Source organism: Cetorhinus maximus, unplaced genomic scaffold (genome assembly GCF_964194155.1).
Source record: "Cetorhinus maximus unplaced genomic scaffold, sCetMax3.hap1.1 HAP1_SCAFFOLD_693, whole genome shotgun sequence".
Lineage (NCBI taxonomy): Eukaryota > Metazoa > Chordata > Chondrichthyes > Lamniformes > Cetorhinidae > Cetorhinus > Cetorhinus maximus.
Window position 1 is genome coordinate 87,971 of NW_027596635.1, and position 26,845 is coordinate 114,815.

A 26,845-nucleotide genomic window follows, 5' to 3' on the forward strand; every position below is an offset into this window, starting at 1 on the left:
AATTTTTATTCATTCATTCATTGTTTTATTCCCACATTTTATCCTATTTTCGATCTTTTTTCCCCCGCCAACAGTCCCCTCCCCCTCTTCCCACCCCCCACAAGGGCCGCCTGTCATTGGTTCATGTCGTTCTTTCACACGGTGTTTACCCTTGTCCTGCTATGACCACATTCTGCTTTCTTACCTTGAGGCCGCTATCAACACCTCCTCTGGTCCTTACCGCCACCATTAACACCCCCTCTGTCCTTTTGTCCATGACGTAATTGACGATCTCTCCTTTGCCTCCATCTATCGCTGACCTTGTCAGTTGTTTTGTTTCTTCATTAACTGAATAATGGGTGTAAGTGGATATTTCACCAAATTCTTGACCTGCTCTCTGAACTTGGACTGAGTCACCCCATAAATAAATGTGTTTGTGCAGCAACTGAGATTATTCAGCACAAATCCGGCTTGCCCAAATATATATTCAGACTCGGAGTAATCAGTGGGTTCTCTTCCTGCGATGGTGTAATATAAGAAATCTATAACATACATCGACCACAGGAGTATGAAGCTGCTGGAGATGGTGAAGAGTAAAATCACAGACTTCCTCCTGCTCTCCATCTCTGGGTCACTGCGATTCTCTCCCTGGCTCTGACCCCTCAGTCCCTTACGTACCCGACTGGCCACTAAAATGTGTCTGACTGTCAGAGCGTTGAGCGACAGGATTAAAGCGAACGGGAGCAGTGGGGTTAAAACCGTATCAAACCAGTCAAATCCCACCCATCTGGGGTCAGTAAAATAGCTTGGCTTTGTAGAACAGAACCAGGATACATTGGCGACTATCTCTCCAGGTTCCTGTGGAAAGTAGTGTGGAATGTTTTTTAAACAGAGTAGAACGCCAGTTGTTGCTAGAACCACAGCCGCAGTTTTCTCAGTGCAATATTTTCTTTTCAGTTTCTGGCAACAAATGGCCACAAATCGGTCAAAGGAGAAAGTGACGGTGAACCAGACGGAACAGTCTGTGGCTGCACGAAGCAGGGCATTGTGAACACTACACACAGGGGTGATGTCCAGGAACGACAGTGGGAAATAATAAAAATTGAGCTGTCTCAGTATGACCTCGGTGACGATGACCAGTAGATCCACCGTTGCCATGGCCACCAGGTAGCGCGTGGTGCAATTGGAGAGACCACACTTTCCCCGGGAAAGTATCAGAATTGCCAGTAAATTAACTGTAAGAGAGAGAAGGTAAAGGAGACAGGAAATTAGCGTTCCACCATACTTTGCATCAGATCCAGACATTAAGGGCAGGAATTTAGCGCCACATAACGTGTAATATGGGTGGTCTGTGTGTGAGTCTGTCTGTGTGTGTTTGTGTGTTTATGTGCGTGTTAGTGTCTTGGTATGTGTCTGTGTGTGTATGTGTGTGTGTCTGTGAGTCTGTGTGTGTTTGTGTGTGTATGTGTGTGTGTATGTGGGTCTGTGTAATCCTGTGTGTACGTCTTTGAGTGTGTTTGTGTGATTCTGTGTCTGTGTATGTCTGTGAGTCTGTGTGCGTGTGTGTGTGCCTGTGTGTGTTTTTGTGTGTCTGTGTATCTCTGTGTGCCTGCGTGTGTGTGTGTATAAGGGAGGGTGGAGAGGGTGGGGGTGGGGAATGGATTATCAGAGTTTGAAATTTAAATTCACAGCCGTGACCTGATGCCAATGTAAATATTTTACAGAGGTTGCTTTTCGGGTTTAACTCTGACTCTCTGTGTTTCCTCATCGGACCCGCCAACCCATCCAGAGCCATCTGGGATTGGTGTTCGGAACCATAGCACCTACAAAAACCCCCGCCCCATGTCCCAATTTTGGAGCTTCCCAGCGATTGGGACCTCTCCAAGGATTCGACAACAGTCCAGCTTCAGACCCTCGCTGGATCGGAACATTCCCGTGATTGGAGCCTCTATGGGATTGGGCTGCTCTCCCCAGGTTCGGACACTCCGCGGATTCGGACCATCACCAGATTCGGACCCTCACCAGGCTCGGGTGCTCCCTGGTTTCGGACCTTCCCCAGGTTTGGACCCTCTCCAGCTTCAGAATCACCCTGGGTTCAGACTCTCCCCGGGTTTGGATCCTCCCAGGCTTCGGCCACTCATCGGGTATAGACACGTCTCAGGTTCAGTCCCGCACCAGGATAATTGCCACTTGTCAGCCCAAGCCTGGATATTGTCCAGGTCTTGCTGCATTTGGACATGGGCTGCTTCAGTATCTGAGGAATCGCGAATTGTGCTGAAAATTGTGCAATCATCAGCGAACATCCCCACTTCTGACCTTATGATGGAAGGAAGGTCATGGATGAAGCAGCTGAAGATGGTTGGGCCGAGGACACTAGCTTGAGGAACTCCTGCAGTGATGTCCTGGAGCTGAGATGACTGACCTCCAACAACCACAACCATCTTCCTTTGTGCTCAGTGTGACTGCAACCAGCGGAGAGTTTCCCCCCTGATTCCCATAGACTCCAGTTTTGCTGGGGCTCCTTGATGCCACATTTGGTCAAATGCTGCCTTGATGTCAAGGGCAGTCACAGTCACCTCACCTCGGGAATTCAGCTGTTTTGGCCATGTTTGAACCAACGCTGTAATGAGGTTGTGTTTGGACCATCCCAGAGGCTGACCATCCCCGGGTTCAGACCCTCCCCAGATCCAGACCCTCACTACGTTCAGAACCTCACCAGGTTAAGACCACGCCATAGGATTTGATCTAACTTGTTCCGCAGTGCCCCACCCATTCCCAGATTCAGATATTCCCTTGGATTTGTTCCCACCCAGGACTGGATCCCGTGCAGAATCAGAAATCGGCCATGATTTTAGATAGCTCAGGTTCAGTTCCTCCATCACTTCTGCTCTCAGACCTTCCTCTCTCTCCGGGAACCATGATAGGGTCCCCCTTGTCCTCACTTTTCACCCCACCAGCTTCCGCATTCAAAAGATAATCCTACACCATTTCCATCAAATCCAGCATGATGTCACCACCAAGAAATCTCTCCCTCACCACCGCCCCGGTCAGCATTCCATAGAGACCATGCGCTCCTTAACACCCTGGTCCACTCCCCCATCACTCCTAACTCCTCACCCCCTCCCACGGGACCATCCCATCCAATCGCAGAAGGTGCAACACCAGTCCCTTTACCGCCCCTCTCCTCACCGTCCAAGATCCAAAACACTCCTTTCTGGTGAAGCAGCACTTCACTTGCACTTCCCTCAATTTGCTCTACTGCATTCGCTGCTCCCAATGTGGTTTCCTCTACACTGGAGAGACCAAACGCAGACTGGGTGACCGCTTTGCAGAACACCTTCGGTCTGTCTGCAAGCATTACCCAGACCTTCCTGTCGCTTGCCATTTTAACACTCCACCCTGCTCTCTTGCCCACATGTCCGTCCTTGGCCTGCTGCATTGTTCCAGTGAAGCTCAACGCAAACTGGAGGAACAGCACCTCATCTTCCAACTAGGCACTTTACAGCCTTCCGGACTGAACATTCAGACCATGAACTCTCTCCCCCATCCTGACCCCATTTTTAAATCCAACTTTTATTTATTTATTCAACTACTTTTTATGGTTTTTTCATGTATTGATTATTTGCATTTTTTAATCCCTCCTCCCCACACATCCCCTCCCACACAGGGCCGTCTGTCTCGTGTTTCTAAGTTGTGCTTTCACAGAGCACTGCCCATTGTTCTACTCGTAACACCTTCTGCTATCTTACCTTTATGCCACTATCAGCACATCCTTCAGTCTTTACCGCTACCATTATCATTCCCTTTGTCTTGTGCCCATCACATCTTTGTCAATCTCTCCTTGGCTCTCACCTAACCCCACTCCACCTGCCCCATCCTCTCTTACGGTATAAAACCCATCACATTTCCACTTCTCTTTAGCTCTCAAGAAGAGTCAAGTGTACTTGAAACGTTAAAAGAAATTTGAATTTATTATGGAAGATTAATCATTTTCAAAATTATTTTTAAACATGGCTCAATAATTTCAATATAGCTAAGCAACAGCAGATGCATTGTGGCTGTAAACATAAGTTCTTAAATTATTTCATGGAAAATAAAGATCTGATTCGGGTCAAGGGCTTCGGAGTTCAGGGAACAGGTGAAATCATTCACACGTCAAATCAAGACTCTCAACAACTCAAACAAAGAATTGGGTCCATTTCTAGAGCAATGAGTTTGAAAACAAATCGATGCTCAGTGACTGACTGACATAGAATCTTGGTTATGCAAAATTGAGATTACTGCTCAGAGCGCGTTCTCTGTATTATATTAAAATATGGAATCGATGCACTGGAGAGGGTGCAATTATTTTATCCAGGATGATGTCAGAATTGAGACAATCGAACAGTTCATTTCATCATTAGAAAGTGACTGAGCTTATTAATTACTGCCCTCAGTCTGATCTATCTAATCTGAAAATCGGTTATATCTGTTCCTCAATTATAGGCTTCTGTCCTCACAAGGGCACACCTCACTGAGATAAGGACAGATATTGATACAGGTGATACATGTAAACACTCTGAAACATTGAGAAGAACTGATCTGTAAAACCTCAATCAATCCTAGAAGTAGGTGATTCAGTGACCTGAGCCAAATATGAAACCAGAGATTGTCAGCACCATTTAGGGGAAAAGACATCAAATAATGCGAGAAAGTAAAGTATTTATTGTAAATATACACAGTTTAAGAATCAGTCATTGCGAAGAGGATCCAAATAACGTAACAGTGTTGTTGGGTTGTTAAAATGGCAGTGCCTGGTTGATATATCTTCCTGCTGGAGCAGTTCAATAGGAAAGTGAGAATTATTGAGACAGTGCTCTTTGCACACTCATTACCAAACACCTAGAACGAGCAGCAAAACTATTCATTTCTTCCATTTATTACATTGGTAAAACACAGAGGCTTCATGGAACGGAGAGATCACACAGCAAATAAAGCATGATTTCAATTAGAACAAACTTATTTCATTCCAATTGGTGACCCACAGTCAGTACAATTCTACGAATGCTCCCAGTAATACATGTTCACTGGGGTCACGTAATGAACTCTGGTTCAATGCCCCACACTCAGTACAGTTCTACACTGACAGATATCCCCAGTGATACATGGTCATTAGGGTCAAGTATTCCACTCTGGTCAATGACCAACATTCAGTACAATTTTACACTGACAAATACTCCCAATGATACAAGGTCACTAGGGTCAAGAATTCCACTCTGGTCAATGACCCACATTCAGTATAATTTTACACTGACAGATCATCCCAATGATACATCGTCACTCTGTGTAGTGGCCCACACTCAGTACAGCTCTACACTGACAGAAAATCCCAGTGATACATGGTCACTAGATTGAGTTATTCCACTCTGGTCAATGACCAACATTCAGTACAATTTTAAACTGACAAGTACTCCCAATGATACAAGGTCAATAGGGTCAAGAATTCCACTCTGGTCAATGACCCACATTCAGTATAATTTTACACTGACAGATACTCCCAGTGATACACGGTCACTCTGTGTAGAGGCCCGCGCTCAGTGCGATTGTATCCTGACAGGCACTAATACCTGCCTTCAGAGAGTTTGTCTTTCCGGAGGTCTGATTCACATTATAGAACATTTTACTGAATGCAATAACTTGATAATTCAGAGACACTGTGAGTTACAAAAATGGATTAATGGCTATTTGAGGAAATAGGGTATAACTGCTGAGACACTGCAAGGAATTTTACTTAATAAGATGGTATAATATGATCAGTCACAGAGTGAACCAGAGAGAAGCTCACACACATATTTATGCAGCTTCAATGTTACTGTCACTTACCAGGGACACCAATGATGGCAAGAATCAAATAGAACGTTTTCGCGAAAATTTCAAAAGCCTCCAACATTTTCAATGAGCAGTGATGTGTCCCTTCATGCTGTGCACAGTCTCTCTGTATTAAACTGTGAGGTGACACATTCCCAAAGCACTTAATTTATACCCTGCGGGATCACCTCTGGGGATATTGAGAATGCAACATTATGCAACTTAGATATTATTTTAACGTGAACAGATTACGACATTGGCTTCAATCCGTGAAGTTATATTTTTTTATTTATTTCCGAGGTTAAAATAGAAATCTTCAAATTGTGGACAATTCTGTCCACATTTAGTGAACCTTTAAAAATAGAAGTTGTATTCTGCTGCGATCATGTTCAACACACAACGACCATCAGTTCCATCTTGGATCTCGAGATCTTCCTAATGTTTCACTGATGTCCTTCACACGACTGTGACCTATATATATATATATATATATCATATACATACACACGCACACATATCTGAGCTGTTATACTGCACTCTGGGATGTAGCTGCACTCTTTCAATGTGTACATGATGCTCAGTGATTAAAGTGGATCTTTGTGACCATTGGTTGTAGAATTCGACTAATAAATTTTCTCAAACTAATTCAACAGCGTAAAGAGATAAAAAGTATTAATCAAATTAATGCACCACTTTAAACCAGCCTTGAGTAATACAATCATTTCAACCGAGACAATCACTCACATCGATTGAGAGTCTTAAATCGATTCAGATACTTCAACTGGTACAGGCACTCCAGCTGGCACAGAATCTCCAACTGATCCAGAATCTCCAACTGATCCAGAATCTCCAACTGATCCAGAATCTCCAACTGATAAAGAATCAACAACTGACACAGAATCTCCAACTGATCCAGAATCATCAACTGATACAGAATCACCAACCGATACAGAATCTCCAACTGATCCAGAATCAGCAACTGATACAGTTCACCAGCCGATACAGATTCGCCAACTGATATAGAATCAACAACTGTTACAGAATCTCCAACCGATACAGAATCTCCAACTGATCCAGAATCAACATCTGATACAGAATCACCAACCGATCCAGAATCTCCAACTGATACAGAATCTCCACCTGATACAGAATCAACAACTGATACAGAATCACCAACCGATCAGAATCTCCAACTGATACAGAATCTCCAAATGATCCAGAATCTCCGCCTGATACAGAATCTCCAACTGATACAGAATCTCCAACGGATCCAGAATCTCCAACTGATCCAGAATCTCGAACTGATCCAGAATCTCCAAATGATGCAGAATCTCCAACTAATACAGAATCTCCAACAGATCCAGAATCTCGATCTGATACAGAATCTCCAACTGATACAGAATCTCCAACTGATACAGAATCACCAACTGATCCAGAATCTCCAACTGATCCAGAATCTCCAACTGATACAGTATCTCCAACTGATACAGATATCCAACTGATCCAGAATCTCCAACTGATCCAAAATCTCCAACTGATCCAGAATCTCCAACTGATCCAAAATCTCCAACTGATCCAGAATCTCCAACTAATGCAGAATCTCCAACAGATCCAGAATCTCCATCTGATACAGAATCTCCAACTGATCCAGAATCTCCAACTGATCCAGAATCTCCTACTGATACAGAATCTCCAACTGATACAGAATCACCGACTGATACAGAATCTCCAACTGATACAGAATCTCCGACTGATACAGAATCTCCAACTGATGCAGAATCTCCAACTGATACACCCTCCAATCCATTTTCACGCAGTATCACGATATCCCATAGCCCAACTTAGTGTCCAAAGATCTCTTGATCTCAGTCCTGAACATACTCAACGACTGATCATCCACTGCTCACTGGGGTAGAGACTACCGAAGATTCACAAGCCTCTGAGTGAAGAAATTTCTCCTCATCTCAGTCTGAAATGGCCGCCCTCGTATCCTGAGTCTGTCACATGATGGTCTAGGTTCCCCATCAAGGGGGAAATGAATCTCTCAGCATCTACCCTGTCAAATCTTCCAACAATCATAAATGGTTTAATGAGATCATCTCTGACCCTTCTAATTTCCGGGCAATATTGGAACATTTTACTCACCTCTCCGCCCAGGAGAACATTCTCATGCCCGGAATCAAACTTTTGAACCTTTGTTGCACCCTCTCTAAGGGAGGTATCTTCTTCAATAGGTGCAGAGGCTGAAAGTGTTCACAATCGACCCAGCGACACTCGGGGACTCAGTGTGGGAGAGCAGCAAAGTGACTGATAGAAACAGGCTCCACGCCCACGCTTCTCAATCCACATGTTTACTCCCAAAGTCAATGCTTCAAACGGAATCAAACAAACACACACACAATCCAAGCCCCGGACCCGACCGTGTCCTTCACTGGGACCTGCGGAAATGGGACATCAGGGTAGGGAGAGGGTGAGACATGCAGAGAAGGGGGAGCCAGGGGATTGGTCATCCTGGGACCTGTCCTTGGCTTTGGGAGCCGTGCTGCCCGGAAACATCGCCCCCTCCAATTGCTCCCCCTGGATGGGGGGTCCCTTCAGCCTCATCGGGTGTCGATACGCTGGAAGCCATTGGCCCCATTGGTAGTGATACACTCCGGACACCTGCGCTGCCATGGGTCAACCTGGTTACTTAACCCACTCGAAGCAGAAGAGGTGGAAACACTTGGTCAGCACCGTGTCCTTCCTCCCCGTGTTACATCGGGGACAGGTCTGAGCGGGGCGGGAAGGGGAGAGGGGTGGGAAAGATACACCGGGTGAGATTCCCCAGGCAGATTTCCATCCCCTCCAAACCACTTACCCCCATGGGTCAAAATGGCCCCCGTCCCGTCTGAAAGGGGTCAAGCCTTTGGAAAATGCATCTGCCCAGACCCACCCAACACCCAAGTAAATGGCCTGGCCCCATCCTCCCCCCCCCCACCGAATCCCGAGGACATGGACTCATGAGGGTCCCACCCAAATTCTCCCCTTCCCCTCAATGGGCAGTTCCCATTCACGAAGTTAGAAGCCACCATTTCCCCTGATAATAGACCTGTCCAAACGCACTCCTCAATGAAAGGAATTTGGCCTTGTCCAAAATATCCTTTCCCCTTCCAGGAAACACAAACTGTTTGCAATTGTATCGACTGACGCATGATACGGCTCGGTTCCCCCAGGCTAGACAACAGACTGTTCACCTTCCCCACCCCTGTAAGCACTGGGTATGGACCGAAGCGTTACCCAGCGTCTGTGTGTTAGTATGTACTGATCGAACACCCATCCCAGATATGGATCAATGCGCCTCCCCCCCAACTCTTGATTATGGGTCGATCCATCCCACGCTGAAATATGTTTCAAACCTGTTCACCCTGACACCTATCAGAATACGGACCGATTGTAAACTCCCTCCCCATTCAACGCTCTTTATCCCTTCCAATGAGTCCTTCCCCAGTCATATAAAGGGCAGAGAGGGGAAAGAGTTCCTAGACTTGGTTGAGATATTTTCTTTTCTCTACAGCGGGATGTTCCCTATCCAAGGAGAAAGGAGGCAATGCTACAACTGCTTCTTGACAAGTGGATCAAGCATCAGTGGGAGGAGATTCAGGGGGCTGTGGTCATTGTATCATCAGCTTTATGTTGGATATGGAGAAGCACAAATCACAATCCAGAGAGGAATGATTAACCAAAAGTCAAATTGAACTGGATAATAACGCGCCTGAGTCGATACATTGATGGGAAAACAGAACCTGGAGACTGGGCGAACTTCCAAGTAGAGGTTTTTCGGGCACAGTCAAGGTATATTCCCTCGAAAGGGAAAAGATGACTAAACCAATCCAGAGATCCATGGATGACAAATGGATATAATTTAAGAGAAAGTGCGTCCACAGCAGATGTCAGTTGGGACTTTAATTGAGAGCCAGGCTGAATATAAAATCTTCGGAGGAGAGTTGAGTAAGCAAATAAGAGGAGCAAAGAGGGATTATGAAAAAAGGCAGGCAGTGAACATAAACGAGAATCTTAAAGTCATCTGTAGGCATATAAATAGTTAAAGGTTGGTCAATGGCCTGGGACCAATTGGGGACCTAAAAAGGCCTTGAGACATGGAGGCAAAGGACATAGCTGAGGTATTAAATGAACACTTTCCATCTGTCTTTACCAAGGAAGAAGATGCTACCCAGGCCATGGTGAAAGTGAAGATAACTCGAACACGAGGAGGGCGTAACATTGATGAGGAGTGGGTTTGGATAGGCTATCTGCACTGAAAGTTAATAAGGCCCCAGGAGCGGATGCGATGCATCTTAGGGCACTGAGGGTAATGAGAGTGGGAATTGCAGAGGCACTGGCCCCAGTATTTCAGTCTTCCTCAGCCAGTGCCATGGAGCTGGAGAATAGCAAATCTGAAGCACAGAAAGGACAAGCCAGCCAGTTTTCCTCCATAGGGACGCTGGGTGGGAGGGGGGGGGGGGGGGGAAATGGGGGGGGTGGGGGGTAAGGGGTGTGTGTGGGGGTAAAAGCAGGGACAAAGTCACACAGACAAACGCTGGTTAATTAATGAAAGCCAGCATCCATTTCTTAAGAGAAAGTCATGTTTAAGTGACTTGCTGGAGCTTTTTCGAAAAGGTAACAGTGAGGGGTTGATGACGGATCTGCTGTTGTTATGGTGGACACGGACTTCCAAAATGCATTTGATACAGTGCCACACAACAGACTTGTGAGCAAAGTGAGAGCTGCTGGATTTTAAAGGGGCAGTAGCAACCTGGATATGAAATTAGCCCAGTGAAGGGAAACAGTGAAGAGTGCTTCATGTTTATTTTCCTTTATTCGGGATTTTGGAAAGTTATTTTTTGACGTGTGCAGCTCTCCGGGTGTCAGTGTTGGGACACTTGCTTTTCCCAGTATTCACTCATGATCGAGACATTGGTGTTGCAGGGCACAGTTTGAATATTGGTGGACGATGCGAGACTTGGGAGCGTTGACAATTGTGGCAAGGATAGTCTGGAACTTCTGGAAAGGACGTAGGGAATTTGGTGGAACGGGCAGGCAAGTGGCAGCTGATGTTCAATGCAGAGAAATATTAAGTATTTTGTTTTGTTAGGAAGAACATGGGGAGGCAATATAAAATAAAGAGCACGTATCCAATAATGGAGGGTTCCGGGAATAGATGTGCATGAGTCAGTGAAGGTGGAAGGACAGGTTGAGATCGTGGTGAACAAAGCATTCGGCACTCTAGCATTTATTAAAAGGGACATCGAGCCCAAGGTCAAGGAGGTTATGTTGAACTTGTAGGTGACACAAGTTCATCCTCAGCTGGAGTATTGTGTCCAGTTGTGGGCCCCTCACTTCAGGACGGACGTGAAGGTATGAAGAGAGTGCAGAAAAGATTCACCAGAATGATTCCAGGGAAGAGGAACTTCAGTTACGAAGAGAGATTGGAGAAGATGAAATTCTTCTCCTTGGAGAATAGAAGGTTGAGGGGAGATGTTGTGAGTAGTGGCCGAGTTGCTGTGATTGATAGAGTTGATTAGCAGACACTTCGTAGGTGGAAACCTTAACTTTATTTACAAAGGTGATCAGAAGCAACTACATGTGTGCTTTCAACTCAAACTCTATCTCCACACGGCTGACCACTAATTACGAAATGCTAAGTTAGCCCACGTTACTCTCATATTCGGTACTAAAGATCATGTGATCCTACTTACAAGAATTTTTCCTAAAGGTATATTACACACTAAATAAAAGCACGATTACCACATTCCACAACTTTTACTCGGACGTAGGTTTTATATTTACAAGTACAACTTTCTCAAGGCAGCAAAGTATTTACACTGGGTAAGCAAATTACAAGACCCGTCTTTCAGGTAGTTTCCTGGTACGTGTGGAGCATCTCAGCTCCACAACTTCAGATTCTTTGTTAGGAATCTCCTTTTCCGGAGATGCTTGAACATCAGGTGTTTCGGTGGCACTTGCAGTTCTGTATCCATAACCCTTACAGGGTCAGACATGTCAGTCTTGGGTTGAGTTCACTCAACAGGAAATGCTGAACCAGCCATGGTCACTGCTGGAACCAAGTCTTGGTGACTTGTCCCTCTCTTCCTTAAATGGTCCGCGTGTCTCTGTGTGACTCAGTCTGCCACCCCCACGTGGTAAGAGAGAGGTCCAGTCACCGCAGTTATTTCCCCGGTAACTACTTTGGTCCTTCCCCGAAGTTTTTCACGTATACCATCTCTCCCACGGTAAATTTCCTCTTGCGACTATGCCAGTCGTGTGTTGTTTTCTGTCTTCCCTGGCTCCTTTCCACCTTCCCCTCTAAATTCGACATTATTAAGCTCAATCTGGTCCTGAGACGGTGTTTCGACAATAACTCCTCAGCTGAGACGCCTGCTGTTGTGTGAGGGGTGGACCTATAATGGAAAAGAAAGCGGCCTAGGTTGGTTGCTAAGGAATCTCCAGTTAGCTTCTTCAAGCGTGCGTTGAAAGTTTGAACTGCCCTTTCAGCCAGTCCGTTTGGAGATTGGTGAGAGAGCCCAGTTTTTAAATGAGTGATACCATTGAGGATTATAAACCGTTGAAACTCAGCACTGGTAAATGCCGTGCCGTTATCAAAAACAGTGAGGTGAGAGTGACTGCACTTGACATTAAGGCAACATTTTACCGAGTGTGGCATCAAGGAGCCCGAGCAAAACTGAGATCAATGGGAATCAGGGGGGACACTCATCGCTGGTTGGGGTCATACCGAGCACAAAGGAAGATGGTTGTGGTTGTTGGAGGTCAGTCACCTTAGCTCCAGGACATCAATGCAAGAGTTCCTCAGGAGAGTATCCTCGGCCCCACCACCTTCAGCTGCTTCATCAATGACCTTCCTTCCATCGTAAGGTCAGAAGTGGGGATGTTCGCTGATGATCACACAATGTTCAGCACCATTCAAGACTCCTCAGATACTGCAATGAGTAACACACCTCCTGACTCCCCAAAGTCTGTCCACCATCTACAAGGCACATGTCCGGAGCATGATGGAATACTCTCCACTTGCATGGATGAGTGCAGCTCCCACAACACTCAAGAAGCTCGACACCATCCACGACAAAGCAGCCCTGCTTGATTGGCACCGCATCCACAAACATTCACTCCCTCCACCACCGACGCACAGTAGCAGCAGTGTGTGTACCATCTACAAGATGCACTGCAGGAACTCACCAAGGCTCCTTCGACAGCACCTTCCAAGCCCACAACCACTACCATCTAGATGGACAAGCGCAGCAGACACATGGGGAACACCACCACCTGGAAGTTCCCCTCCAAACCACTCACCATCCTGACTTGGGAATATATCGGCCGTTCCTTCACTGTCGCTGGGTCAAAATCCTGGAACTCCCTCCCTAACAGCACTGTGGATGTACCTACACCACAAGGGACTGCAGCGGCTCAAGAAGGCAGCTCACCACCACCTTCTCAAGGGGCAATTAGGGATGGGCAACAAATGCTGCGCCCAGCCAGTGAAGCCCACATCCCGTGAATGAATTTAAAAATTCAGAATAGAATTGGGACAATATTTGAGGGGTTGATAAATTTTGTCCTGAATTGGGAGGAGGGGAGGGGAAGTGTAGATTTTCAGGAAATAAATTGAAAGGAGAAAATGTTGCAGAAGGAATGTTCCGGGAAGGGGCGATTTGCAGGGAGAGGAAAATCGCATATGAAGGATGTTGAAAAATGAATGAGGGGCCCTCGGAGCTGGAGGGGGTGGGTTGGGAGTAGATGGGAGGACTGGAAAATTGATGGTCGGACCCAAAGTTGAGGGGGAGGGAATATTGAGTAGGGGCACCCTACATTGAAGTGTCCAGGGGTGGGGAGCGTGGAAAGGGGCGTGGGTGGGGGAAGGGTGTGCCAAATTGATGGACAATCCCAAATCTGACGGCATGGCCCAAAATTCGCATGGACGCCAATGAAGTGAGGGGCCGTCCAAAATTGAGGGGAGCAGAATTGTGGATTGGGGGCCGATATTTAAGGGGGAGCCACTCTGCTGAGGGTGGGAACACTGCAAAGTTGAGGTGGAGGAGAGTCAAAAGCAAAGAGTTTGGAACAGAACCATCAGTAAATATATGAAATCGGCGGCATAAATTGAGGGAGCCTAGAAAATGCAGATTGCTGTCAAATTGAGGTGGCCAAAAGTGTGGGGTGAGGGGTGGGGGCAGGGGAACAGGAGCTGGCCTGCCACAGTGAAGGTGGGGTGGGGGGGGTGGTGGTTGATATTGAGGATGTGTGTCCCAAGAATTGAGGTCTAATCTCCAAATATTGATTGAGTGGATAGGAAAATTCAGAGGGTGGTCAAAAATTGCAGCGCATGTGGAAATAAAATGATGGCGGCCCCCTGAAAATGAGGTGAGGGAACCCCAAAACTGAGGCGGGAGCACAGATTGTCAGGAAAATATGTCAGAAGGAAAGTCAGGAAGTATTGAGCGGGCCTGAAAAATGCTGCGTAAATTGAGGGTGTGGCAGGGACGGGGTTGGGAGGGAAGATTTTGGGGGGTGGGGTGGGTGGCGGAATGGTGGGGCTAAATTGGGGACTAGCCCAATTTAAAGAGTGGCCCAAAATTTGGGGTGCACCGCTGTAAATTGACGGGTCACCCAAAAATAGAGTAGCGGCAGCCTTGACGGAGAGCCCCACAATATTGTGGGGGTTCCCCATCACTGAGGGTGGGAACACCCAAACATTGAGACAGGGGGGAGTGTGTAAGCGGGAAAAAAAAGGAGGGAAAAAATTGAAGGGGTGGGGGAGCCCTTAACTTGAGGGAGACAGGAAAATGCAGATGGCTTTAAATGGAGGCTCCAAGTTGTCTGTGGGTGGCGGGGTGTGTGTGAGGCAAAGAGGCAAGGCTACAGCATTCATAGAAGGGCCTTAAATGTTAGTGGTGGGGGTGGATATTTAGGAAGGGAACCCCAAAAATTAGCGAGCACCCCAAATATTGAGGGGAGGGAAAAATTGAGGGAGCGTCCCGAAATTACAGCGCACACAAAAAAAGGCAGTGACAGCGCCACCCCCAAATTGAGGCTTAGGGGAGAACTTGTGTCAAATAAATTCTGAAAATAGAGTTGTAAAAAGGTCTTAAAACACTCACATTTTTAAAAATTCATTTACGGGATGTGGGCGTCGCTGGCTGGGCCCAACATTTATTGCCCACCCCTAATTTCCCCCTTGAGAAGATGGTGGTGAGCTGCCTTCTTGAACCGCTGCAGTCCCATGTGGTGTAGGTACACCCACAGTGCTGTTAGAGAGGGAGTTCCAGGATTTTGACCTAACGACAGTGAAGGAACGGCCGATATATTTCCAAGTCAGGATGGTGAGGGGCTCGGAGGGGAACTTCCAGGTGGTGGTGTTCCCCATGTGTCTGCTGCCCTTGTCCTTCGAGAGGGTAGAGGTCATGGGCTTGGAAGGTGCTGTCGAAGGAGCCTTGGTGAATTCCTGCTGTGCATCTTGTAAAAAGGTCAAAGAAAAGTCAGAATGAAAATGTCAGAAAAAGAAGCCAGAGAAAAGAATCACAAAAATGAATCAGAAACCGTCACGGTTGGAGGGTCTGTACCAGTTTGAGGGTCTGCATCCATTGTTACATCTTTACCAGTTCTCGGGCTGTATCAGTTGATGTGTTTGTTATGTGTTGGAAGGACTGTACTTTTCCACTGGGTTAAAGTCATGGACCAGTTTGAGTTGCTGTATTGGGTTGAGATATGGAAGCATTTTGTGCCTGTTGAATTAGCTTCAGGTCCATTATGGTTTGAATTCTACAATGAATAATCAAAACTAACGAACTTCCATCATTTCACTGAATGTCCACATTGAGAGAGGGCAGCTATATCACAGAGTGTAGTGGAACAGCTTCGAGAGAGACACTCGAACATTTGGAATGTAATTACTGAATGGGTCGCAGTCAAGTGAAGGATGTCACTGAAACAAAATGAGACCCAGGGATGGGGCTGATGTGGTGTTTGAGGTGACATCGCCATTGTTGGGAGAATACAGCTTCTCATTTTATTTAAACAATGTGCTCCACATTGTCCAGTCTTTGGGATGTGGCAGTTCAATCTCAGGAGTAGACATGTTCCATCACCGAACTCCATGTCACAATCTGTTTCTTCATTGTTGAAAGCAAAGTTGAAGGATGCTCCAATCTCCATATCCCCAGAGGTGATCCCACAGGGTATAAATGAAAGGCTTTGGGAAGGTATCGCCTCAGAGTTCAAAACAGAGATTACCTGCGGCACAATGGGACACATCACTTCACACTGACAATGCATCTGCCGATTCAAATGGCTAAAAAAACACCTTCCTCGCTATTATTGGAGTTCCTGGTGAGTGTCTATAACCATTGAAGTTGTGTAAATCTGTGTGTGAGCTGGTCTCTGGTTTTACTCTGTGACTGAGAATGTTACTTGCTGATCTAGTGCTCACCACTATACAGACACCTGATCAGTGATTTCATTTGCCTCAGTCAAATGTCTTGAGTTCTCTGCATTTTCAATCCATTTCCTTAAAAGTTAATAAACATCTTTCTGTAACTGAGAGACTTTCTGAATGATCAAGTTATTGATTTTACTGGAATATTGTGTAATGTTGAACCTGAACTCAGTGAAGTCAGATTCCCTGAAGGAAGGTATTAGGGGGAATCAGAGTAAAATCACACTGGGTTTGGGTCACTTCTAGAGCTGAATACCTGACCCCAATGACCTTGTATTACGAGGAGTATCTGTCAGTGTAGAATTGTACTCAGTATGGGTCGCTAACCAATGGTGAAATCTGACCCCAATGAGCATGTAGTACTCGGAGTATCTGTCACTGGGGAATTGTTCTGAGTATGGGTCACTATCCAAAGTTCAATACCTGATCCAACCGACCATGTATTAGTGTGGATATCTGTCAGCGTAGAATTGTGCTGACTGCGGGTCACTAACCCGAATGAAATAAGTTGGTTCTATGTTTTTTATTTGTTGAGTGATCTCTCCATTCCATGGAGCCTCTGTATTTTAGCAATGGAATAGGCTGAAAAAGGCAAGAGTTGAGCTGTTCATTGAAGGTGTTTGGTAATGGGTGTATCACGTCACATAACTCGATATTTTTCTGTTTTCTATTGAACTACTTGAACATAAACAGACATCACCGAGTTGCTGACTTTTGAGCGACCCGACAGCATTGTTACAGTATTCCAATTCTCTTTGTGTTTATATCCTCTCACTTCCATTCCTCTAGAAATAAAGCCCACTGCTTTGTTTGGATTTATATCTTCTTGTTAACCTGTGTTGCTATTTTTAATGATTTGTGAACCTGTTCCCCTGAACTCCTGAACCTCTCCACTCCTTTGAGGAAAGTCATTTCCAAGGATTATTTGGGACCCTCACGGTTCCTATCAAAATGCAGCACCTGATGTTTAGCTATGTTAAAATGAATTACCCATTGAAATGTCCACTGGGCAAGTCTATTAGTTATTATTAATGTGTTCAGTTATTTTGTTTTATTCTTGCTCTGTGTTCACTATCCTCTCAATTTGGATTTGGCTGCAAATTTAGAAATTATCTTTCTGCTTCTCGATTCCATATCTTTGTTGTAAATGGTGAAGGGCAGTGATCCCAGGGCTGATCCCTGTGGAAACCACTTCCCACCTCCCACCAGCCTCAGTAAATCCCCTTTATCCCGTGTTCCCTGTTTCCTGTTCTTTGTAGCCAGCTCCCTGTCCATTCTGCTGCTTTTCCCATAACTCCACTAGCTCTGAGGTTAGTCACCAATCGGTGATGTTGTAACTTACTGAAGGTCTTTAGAGAATGACAGTGTTTTCCATCTATTGTTCTAATCTGATCTAAAATGTCTGATAACGAGTCAATAATTCAATGAAGTTACTCAAGTATGACCTGGCTTTTGGACTCTGTGCTGACTACACTTCATTATATTGTTTGTTTCTGGATGTGTTTCTATTCGATTTTCGACTCCGTTATTTTTCCCACCACTGACGTTGTGTGAACGGGTCTGTAGTACTTTGTACTTGGTCTATGTTCTGTTTTTAATATATGAATTATACGAGCTGTAGTTGTGTCCTCTAATCATGTTCTAGTGATGGTTAATGTATATCGAATAATGTCCCTGCTGTCTCTCCCTATCTGTTTTATTTCAGTCTGTATCCAGGCCTTCCATCCAACCCAGAGGATTTACATTCTCCTTCATCACCTTATCAAAAATCAGCCTGAAACATGTTGTCGTTTTTGGATTGTATTTACTCATTACTATTGGTCTCTCAATTTCCTCCCCCCTCCCTCCCTTCCACTACCCCCCACCCCACAGGGATCTCTGTCCGTCCTACAACCCAAGTGACTCCCTCCGTGTTGAGCTGGGAGCCGTGCTCCTGAAGCCGAGTTCCCTCTGCTCCAAATGCCAGTGAATCCCGAGCTCTCCTTTAACACACAGTGGGTGGGATCTTTCCTAACAGACATCACCAGGCCATTTCGCGGCCAATTGTCCACCACCATCTCCTTCTGGGTCATTCCGAGGATCCCATTTGGAATGGGATCATTCAGCTTTGTTCATTCTCCATTCCAGCTGGAACTCCTCTCTCTCTTCATCGGTTCTGTTCCAGGAATGAGAACCCTCACAGGGTCATCATCCTGATTTGTGGACAGGGAGCCTGTGGTGAAGTGTAGGTGTGTGGACCTTGGGTGGAAACATAGGGATATTACACACTCCAATTGTCCCGCGGAGAGAGCCTGTATGTGTGCTCGCAATGCTACCTTTGTGTAGGATGCATGGACCAGTCATTGTTCCAATCTTTCTGAGGTTCCTGGGTGCTTTGATGACTGTGTTTTGCCATCTTCTTCCTTTGATTCTAACGCAAAAAATGTTGCTCCTAATTTCCACTTCCTTCTCTTCACATGGTCCATCTCAGGAACTTCCCTTCCCCTCATTTACACGAATTCTCTACCTCCATTTCAGGGAATGGGTTTCCCACCAATATCTACTCTAATCTCACCGACTCTCACAGCTCCCTGGAGTTTACTTCCTCCCTCCCCAGTTCCTGGGATGATTCTGTTTCAATATCTCCCAAATTCCCCTCCTCCGCTCCATCTGTTCTGACAATGCTGCCTTCCACACCAGTGCTTCTGAAACTCCTTCATCATTCCCCAGAGCCTTTAGTCCCATCGGCCGATGCTCGGATCCCTGAGAAGGTTCTAGACTGGGAAGTGCCCGAATCTGGGGAGGATCGGAACCTAGTGAGAGTTACGCTCCTGATGAAGGTTTGAACTTAGGAAGGTCCAAACGCAGAGAGTGCATGGACCCGGGGAGGGTCCGAGTCTTTGGAAGGTCCAAACCTGGGTAGGCTCTGAACCTGTGGATTCTCGAAACAATGAGGGGGCCTGAATCCAGCAACGGCCCGAACCTGGGTAGGGTCTGAGCCAGGTGAGGGTCTGAGCCTGGTAAGGGTCTGAGCATGCTGAGGGCCTGAGCCAGGTGAGGGTCTGAGCCTGGTGAGGGTCTGAGCCAGGTGAGCGTCTGAGCCTGGTGAGGGTCCGATGCTGGTGAGTGTCCGATACTGGTGAGGGTCTGATGCTGGTGATGGTCCGATGCTGGTGTGGGTCCGATTCTGGTGAGTTTTCGAAACCAGGGAGTGTCTGAACCTGGTGGTGAAAAATCAGATGGGCAAAGTTGTCGTTAATGTAGAGTTCATGGAATGTTTTCGATGTTGTTTCTTAGAAGAGCACCTTCAGGAGCCAACCGGAGAGCAGGCTATACTGAACCTGGTAAAGATTGACTGGGTAGGATTAATTAATAACCTCACGGTGAAGACACCCCTGGATGCAACGATCAGAATATGATTGGATTTTACATTCATTTCGAGGGAGAAACGAGTGCGCCTAAAACTGGGATTTTAGACTTAAATAAGGGCAATTATGAGGACATGAAAGTGGAGCTAGCTAAAGTGAACTGACAAACAAGGTTAAGGGACAGGTCAAGAGAGGTTCAGTGGCAGACATTTAAAGGGACATTTCAGAGTGCACAGAATAGATACATTCCAATCAGAAAGACAAGTTCCAAGGGGAGGACCCACCCTCTGTGGTTAACTACAAAAGTTAAAGACAGTACCAAACTTAAAGAATAACAATATAATTACGCAAAGATGGGTGGCAGGTCAGAAGATTGGAAAGAACATAAGGAACAGCAAAGGATGAGAAAAATATTAATGAAGGGAGAAAAATTAGTGTGTGAGTGAAAGCTCGCTAGTAATATCGAGATGGGTAGTGCAAGCTTCTATAGATATTTAAATCGGAAAAGAGTTAACAAAGTGAGAATTGGTCCTATAGGGAGTGCGTTTGGAGAATTGATAATGGAAAGTAGGGAGATGGCGAATGAATTATACAGGTATTTAGCTTTGGTCTTCACTATAAAGCGCACTAGTAACAACCCGCAAATAACTGTAAAGGGAGGGAGGAACTGGGGAAAATTACAATCACCAGGGAAGTGGTATTAAGCTAATTGTTGGTGCTGAGGGCTGACAAATCCCCAGGTCTGGATGGGCTTCACCCTAAAGGTCTGGAAAGAAGCAGCAGGTGAGATAGTTGATGCGCTGGTTTTAATTTTGCTAAATGCCATAGATTCCATTAGACTGGAAAATAGTAAATGGAAATCCTTTATTCAAAAAGGGAGGGAGACAGAAAGCAGGAAAATATAGGCTAGTTAGCCTAACATCTGTGACAAATAAAATGTTAGAAGCTATAATTTCAAATCTTCATAGTCGGGCACTTAGAAAACTTCAAGTTAATCAGGCAGAGTCGATGTGGTTTTGAAAAAGGGAAATCATGTTTCACCAATTTATTGGAGTTCTTTGCAGGAGTCAAATGTGCTGTGGATAAAGGGGAACCGGTGGATGTTCTGTACGTACATTTGCAGAAGACATTTGATAAAGTGCCACATGAAAGACTATTGCAGAAAATAAAAGCTCATGGTGTAGGGGGTAACATATTGGCGTGGATAGAAGATTGGCTGGTTAACAGGAAGCAGAGAGTAGGCATAAATAGGTCTTTTTTCTGGCTGACAGGATGTGACGAGTGGTGTGTCACAGGGATCAGTGCTGGGACCTCAACGTTTTACAATTTATATCAATGACTTGGATGCAGGGACCGAAGGAATGGTGGCTAAATTTACTGATGACACAAAGATAGGTGGGAAAGTAAATTGTGAAGAGGACGTAGGGAGGCTACAAAGGGACATAGAAAGTGAATGGGCAAAGATCTGGCAAATGGAGAATAATGTGGGCAAATGTGAAATTGTTCATTTTGGCAGGAAGAATAAAAAAGAAGCTTATTATCTAAATGGTGAGAGATTGCAGAGCTCTGAGATTCAGAGGGATCTGGGTGTCCTAGTGCATGAAACTCAAAAGGTTAGTGTGCAGGTACAGCGGGTAATTAGGAAAGTTAATAGAATGTTATGATTATGGGGAAGGTCCAAACCTGGGGAGGGTCCGAATCTTTGGGAGAGTATGAACCTGGTAAGGCTCTGAACCTGGTGAGGCTCTGAATCCGGGGGTGGTCTGAACCCGGGTAGATTCTGAAAACAGGGAGGGTCTGAACCTGGGGAGGGTCTGAACCTTGGGAGAGCCTGAACCCGGGGAGAGTCTGAACCCGGAGTTAGTCTGAACCTGAGGAGGGTCTGAACCTGGGGAGAGTCTGAACCCGAGAAGAGGCGAACCCAGGGTGAGTATGAACCCGGGAAGAGCCTTAACCCAGGGTGAGTATGAACCCGGGAAGAGCCTTAACCCAGGGGGAGTCTTAACACGGGAAGAGTCCAAGCCGCAGATAATGTGAACTTGGAGCGAGTCTGAACTTGAGGAGGGCGTGAATCTGCGGAGTGCCTTAACCCGGGGAGAATCTGAACCGGGTAGGGCCTGATGCTAGTCAGGGTCTGAACCTGGGGAGAGTGAGAACATGGGTAGAGTCTGATCCCTGGAAGGGATTGAACCAGTAAGAATCTGAACCCGGGGAGGGTCTGAACCAGGGGAGGGTCTGAACCTGGGGAGAGACGGAACCCAGGGAGAGTCTGAAACAGTGGAGGGTATGAACCTGGGGAGAGTCAGAACATGGGGAGAATCTGATCCCTGGAAGGGACTGAACCAGTAAGAATCTGAACCCGGGGAGGGTCTGAACACGGGGAGGGTCTGATCCCTGGGAGGAACGGAACCCAGGGAGAGTCTGAAACAGCGGAGGGTCTGAACATGGGGAGAGACTGAATCCGGGGAGAGTCTGAACCTGGGGAGAGTCAGAATATGGGGAGAATCTGATCCCTGGAATGGACTGAACCAGTAAGAATCTGAACCCGGGGTGGGGGAGTCTGAACCCGGGGAGGGTCTGAACCCGGGGAGCCCAATCCTGGTGTGGATACTAACATGGCAAGTGTCCTAACCTGTGGGAGTCAGAACCTGAGGAATGTCCGAACCGGATGATGGTCCGAATGCAAATACACTTGAAAACTACTGGGTTTGGGGGAGGGGTCGGTGTCTGAGTGGGGTAAAAAATAGGGAGTGGGCATTCCTACTGAGGGACCGAACATGGGGAGTGTTTTCCTTTTATTCATTCTCGGGATGTGGGCTTCGCTGGCTGGGCCAGCATTTATTGCCCATCCCTAATTGTCCCTTGAGAAGGTGGGTGTTGAGCTTCCTTCTTGAACCGCTGCAGTCCCCGTGCGGTGTAGGTACACCCACAGCACTGTTAGGGAGGGAGTTTCAGGATTTTGACTCAGCGACAGTGAAGGAACGGCCGATATATTTTCAAGTCGGGATGGTGAGTGAGTTCCAGGTGGTGGTGTTCCCCATGTGTCTGCTGCTCCTGCACTTCTAAATGGTAGTGGGCATAGGTGTGGAAGGAGCCTTGGTGAGTTGCTGCCGTGCATCTTGTAGATGGTACACATACTGCTGCAACAGTGCATCGGTGGTGGAGGGAGTGAATATTTGTGGATGTGGTGCCGATCAAGCGGGGCTGCCTTGTCCTGGAGGGTGTCCAGCTTCCTCAGAGCTGTGGGCGCTGCACTCATCCAGGCAAGTGGGGACTATTCCATCACGCTCCTGACTTGTGGCCAGTGGTCCTAACCTGGTGGGGGTTCTGAACCTAGCGAGGGACCGAACCTGGTGAGGGTCCCGACCTGGGAGGGTACGAACCTCGGAGGGTCCGAACCTGGTGAGGGTCCCGAACTGGGAAGGTCAGAACTCGGGGATAGTCTGAACACAGCGATACCAGTAAAGGGAGAGAGCAGTCCAGCCCCACCCAGGCTCCGATCGCGAGAATGATCCGATCCAGCGAGGGTCTGAAGCTGGGCTGTGGTCAAATTCTGGGAGAGGTCCCAATCCTGGGGAAGCTCCAAAACTGGGGGTTTGTGTTGGGGGTATGGTAGGTGCTCTGGTTCCGACCGCCAATCTCAGATGGCTGTGGATGGGGTGGAGGGTCCCATGAGGAAACACAGAGGTTCAGAGTTAAACCTGGAACGCAACCTCAGTAAAATATTTACATTGGGTTCATGTCACGGCTATGATTTTTGAATTTCAAACCCTGCTAATCCATTCCCTATCCCCACACCACATAAACCACCCAGACACACACATACAGACACACACACACACACACACGCACACTGACCACTCATACCACACGTTATCTGGTGGTAAATTCCTGCCCTTATTTTCTGAGCCTGACAGGGACAAGTGTTCATCATTAATTCCCAGTTTCCTTTCCCTTCTCTCTCTTATAGCTAATTTACTGACAATTCTGATACTTTCCCGGAGAAAGTGTGGTCTCACCAATTGCACCACTCGCTACCTGGTGGCCATGGCAACGGCGGATCTAGTGCTCATTATCACTGAGGTTGTATTGAGGCAGCTCAGTTATTATTATTTCCCAGAGTCTTTCCTGGAAATCACCCCCGTGTGTAGTGTTCTCATTGTCCTAATTCGTGCAGCCACTGACTGTTCTGTCTGGTTCACCGTCACTTTCTCCTTTGACCGATTTGTGGCCATTTGTTGCCACAGGCTGAAAAGAAAGTATTGCACCGAGAAAACTGCGGCTGTGGTTCTAGCAACAACCGGCGTTCTCCTCTGTTTAAAAAACACCCCACGCTACTTTACACAAGAAGCTGGAGAGATCATCGACAATGTACCCTGGTTCTGTTATAGAAAGCCTAGCTATTTTACTGACCCCGGATGGGTGGGATTTGACAGGTTTGATACGGTTATAACCCCATTGCTCCCGTTCGCTTTAATCCTGTCGCTCAACGCTCTGACAGTCAGACACATTATAGTGGCCAGTTGGGTACGTAAGGGACTGAGGGGTCAGAGCCAGGGAGAGAATCGCAGTGACCCAGAGATGGAGAGCAGGAGGAAATCTGTGATTTTACTCTTCACCACCTCCGGCAGCTTCATTCTCCTGTGGTCGGTGTAGGTTATTGAATTCTTATATTACACCATCACAGGAACCGATCCCAGTGATTACACGCATTCTGAATATACATTTGCACAAGTCGGATGGATGCTGGTGAACTTAAGTTGCTGCACATTTATTTATGGGGTGACTCAGTCCAAGTTCAGAGAGCAGGTGAAGAGTTTGGTGAAATATCCACTTACACCCATTATTCAATTAATGAAGAAACAGAACAACTGAGAACAGACCAGAGTCGCCTCCCAGCGTTTCCAGGCCATGAGTGGAATATTTATCCACAAACTCCCAATCAGCTCCTGCCACCCTGAGATGGACAGCAGCCCCATCCAATCACGGAGCTCCGCCGGTGACTGATGCCCCCCCCCCCCCACAACCAACCGGGGATCAACACCCTTAGGACACGCACAGCATCCTCAGCCAATCAGGAACCTGTGCCCGGTCTGACGCTCCCAGCTGAGGTTATCAATGGACAAGCCTGATCCCAGCGTGGATCCCAGCTTGATAGACCCTAACTGTTATTTGATTGTTTAAATACGTGGAGAGTGGCGACTGAACAGATTCACCAGAGTCAGCTGATGAACTTTGAACAAAAAAATAAAACATTGATTTAATAATAAAAGATGAACTGTATCACAATACTCCTTCTCCCACAGCTATACCTTTACAGATATATACAGATTTGTAAGGCCAGTACAAGTTACAAAAGTTACCTTATACTCTAATATTCACTGTAAATACACAGTCCAAGTAAGCCTAACACTCTGAAACCAAGTGACAGATATCACCTCAACCAGATCCTATGGCCCTCTCTTCAATTCCCGCTTATTACACCATGAGCCAACCTTCAGTCTCGCGAAACTCCGTCCTTCTCACGAAGGTTTCCAATCTCCGCTCTCCAAGACCTCACCTTCGAACCTTCTCCCAAACTGACGTTTTCTCTCAGACGCCTTCCGCAAGGGATCACCTCCAGGGATTCGAACTCTCCTTCCAATGCTCCTCTTCCCTGGGTCACCACATGCATTCAAGCTGTCTTCCACACACTCTCTCTCTCTGTCTCACCAACGCTACCTCCACAGCACCCCACTGCTTCACGTTTCACATCGGAAACAGTTACAGTAGTTTAGTCATCTCTTTGGGCTTTCTTGCCTCTTGCAAGCTGTTCTCACTTTGAAATTGCTTTCTGCAGCTTTTGTCTCTTTGAATCTGAAATCTGGAGCCTTCCTGCCTGCCACTCACTATTAACATCATTAACAGGAACTTTTTTCCTCCCAGGTTCGTGCACCCTTGTCCTCAGCCCCACTCTCACAGTCTCTCGCTCTGCCGCTCTCTGAGTCTCTCTCTCTGTTTTCCATCCAGTCACTCAATCCATCACCGTATATCTCTCTCCCCACCCGCTCTCTTTATCACCCTCTCTCTCTCTCTCTCTTTCTCGCCAAAGCAGTGCATTCCAGATCCTAACCACTCGATTGACCCTGTCTGCATCACACTCTCAGACAGTGCATTCCAGATCCTAACCACTCGATTGACCCTGTCTCCTCCACACTCTCAGACAGTGCATTCCAGATCCTAACCACTCGATTGAACCTGTCTCCACCTCACTCTCAGACAGTGCATTCCAGATCCTAACCACTCAATTGATCCTGTCTCCACCACACTCCCAGACAGTGCATTCCATTTCCTAAACACTCGATTGACCCTGTCTCCACCACACTCTCAGGCAGTGCGTTCCAGACCTTAACCCCTCGCTGCCTGATTGTTTCCTTCATGTCTTCATTGCTTCTTTTGGCAATGTCCTTATATCTGTGCCCTCTCGTTCTCGATCATTTCACCATTGGGAACATTTTCTCCATATCTATTCTGTCCAGTATCATCATGGCATTTGAAAACGTATATCAAATCTCCTCTTTCCTCTCTGAAAAAGAGTCCAATCTACTCCAATCTACCTTGAAAAGTTTCTCATTCCTGGAACTATTCTAGTGAGTCCTTTCTGTGCTCTCCCGAACGCCTTCTCACTTTAATTGTGTAGTGCCCGGCACTGGATGCATAACTCCAGCTGAGACTGATCTAGTGTCTGCTACATGTTCAACATAACCTCCTTGTTCTTGTGCTCTATGCCCTTATTAATAAGGCTGAGGATAGTGTATACTTTATTAACCACACTCTCAAACTGCCCTGCCCCCTTCAATGAATGAAGCACATATACACACAGGTCACTCTGCTGCTGCACCCCCTTCAGAGTTGTCCCCATTTACATTACTTTGTCTCTCCGTGCTCTTCATACCAAAATGAATCACTTCACCTTTCTCTGCATTGACCTTCCTCTGGCCACCCATCTCACTAACTTGTCTCTGGCATTTTGAAGTTTTACATCATCCTCCTCACAGTTCACAATGATTCAAAGTTGTGATCCATCCGCAAATTTTGAAACACCAAGGTCTGTGTTATTAATGACTATCAGGAAAAGCAGGAGTTTCCAACACTCACACCTGAGGAACTTCACTACAATTCTTCATCTCGCACGGTAAAGAGAAATCCA

At 46.6% G+C, this 26,845-nt stretch overlaps 1 protein-coding gene across 1 annotated transcript; it reads right to left on the reverse strand.

Moving 5' to 3' along the window:
* Nucleotides 1-303: 303 nt before the first annotated feature.
* LOC144674539 (putative G-protein coupled receptor 139) lies at nucleotides 304-26,642 on the reverse strand. The gene is made up of 5 exons (XM_078535841.1): nucleotides 26,567-26,642; nucleotides 7,251-7,522; nucleotides 6,878-6,966; nucleotides 3,214-3,272; nucleotides 304-1,214 (listed from the first exon to the last, which is right to left on the reverse strand). Exons 1-5 carry the CDS (start codon nucleotides 26,640-26,642, stop codon nucleotides 304-306), a joined length of 1,407 nt encoding a protein of 468 aa, XP_078391967.1.
* Between the last annotated feature and the right edge of the window lie 203 nt (nucleotides 26,643-26,845).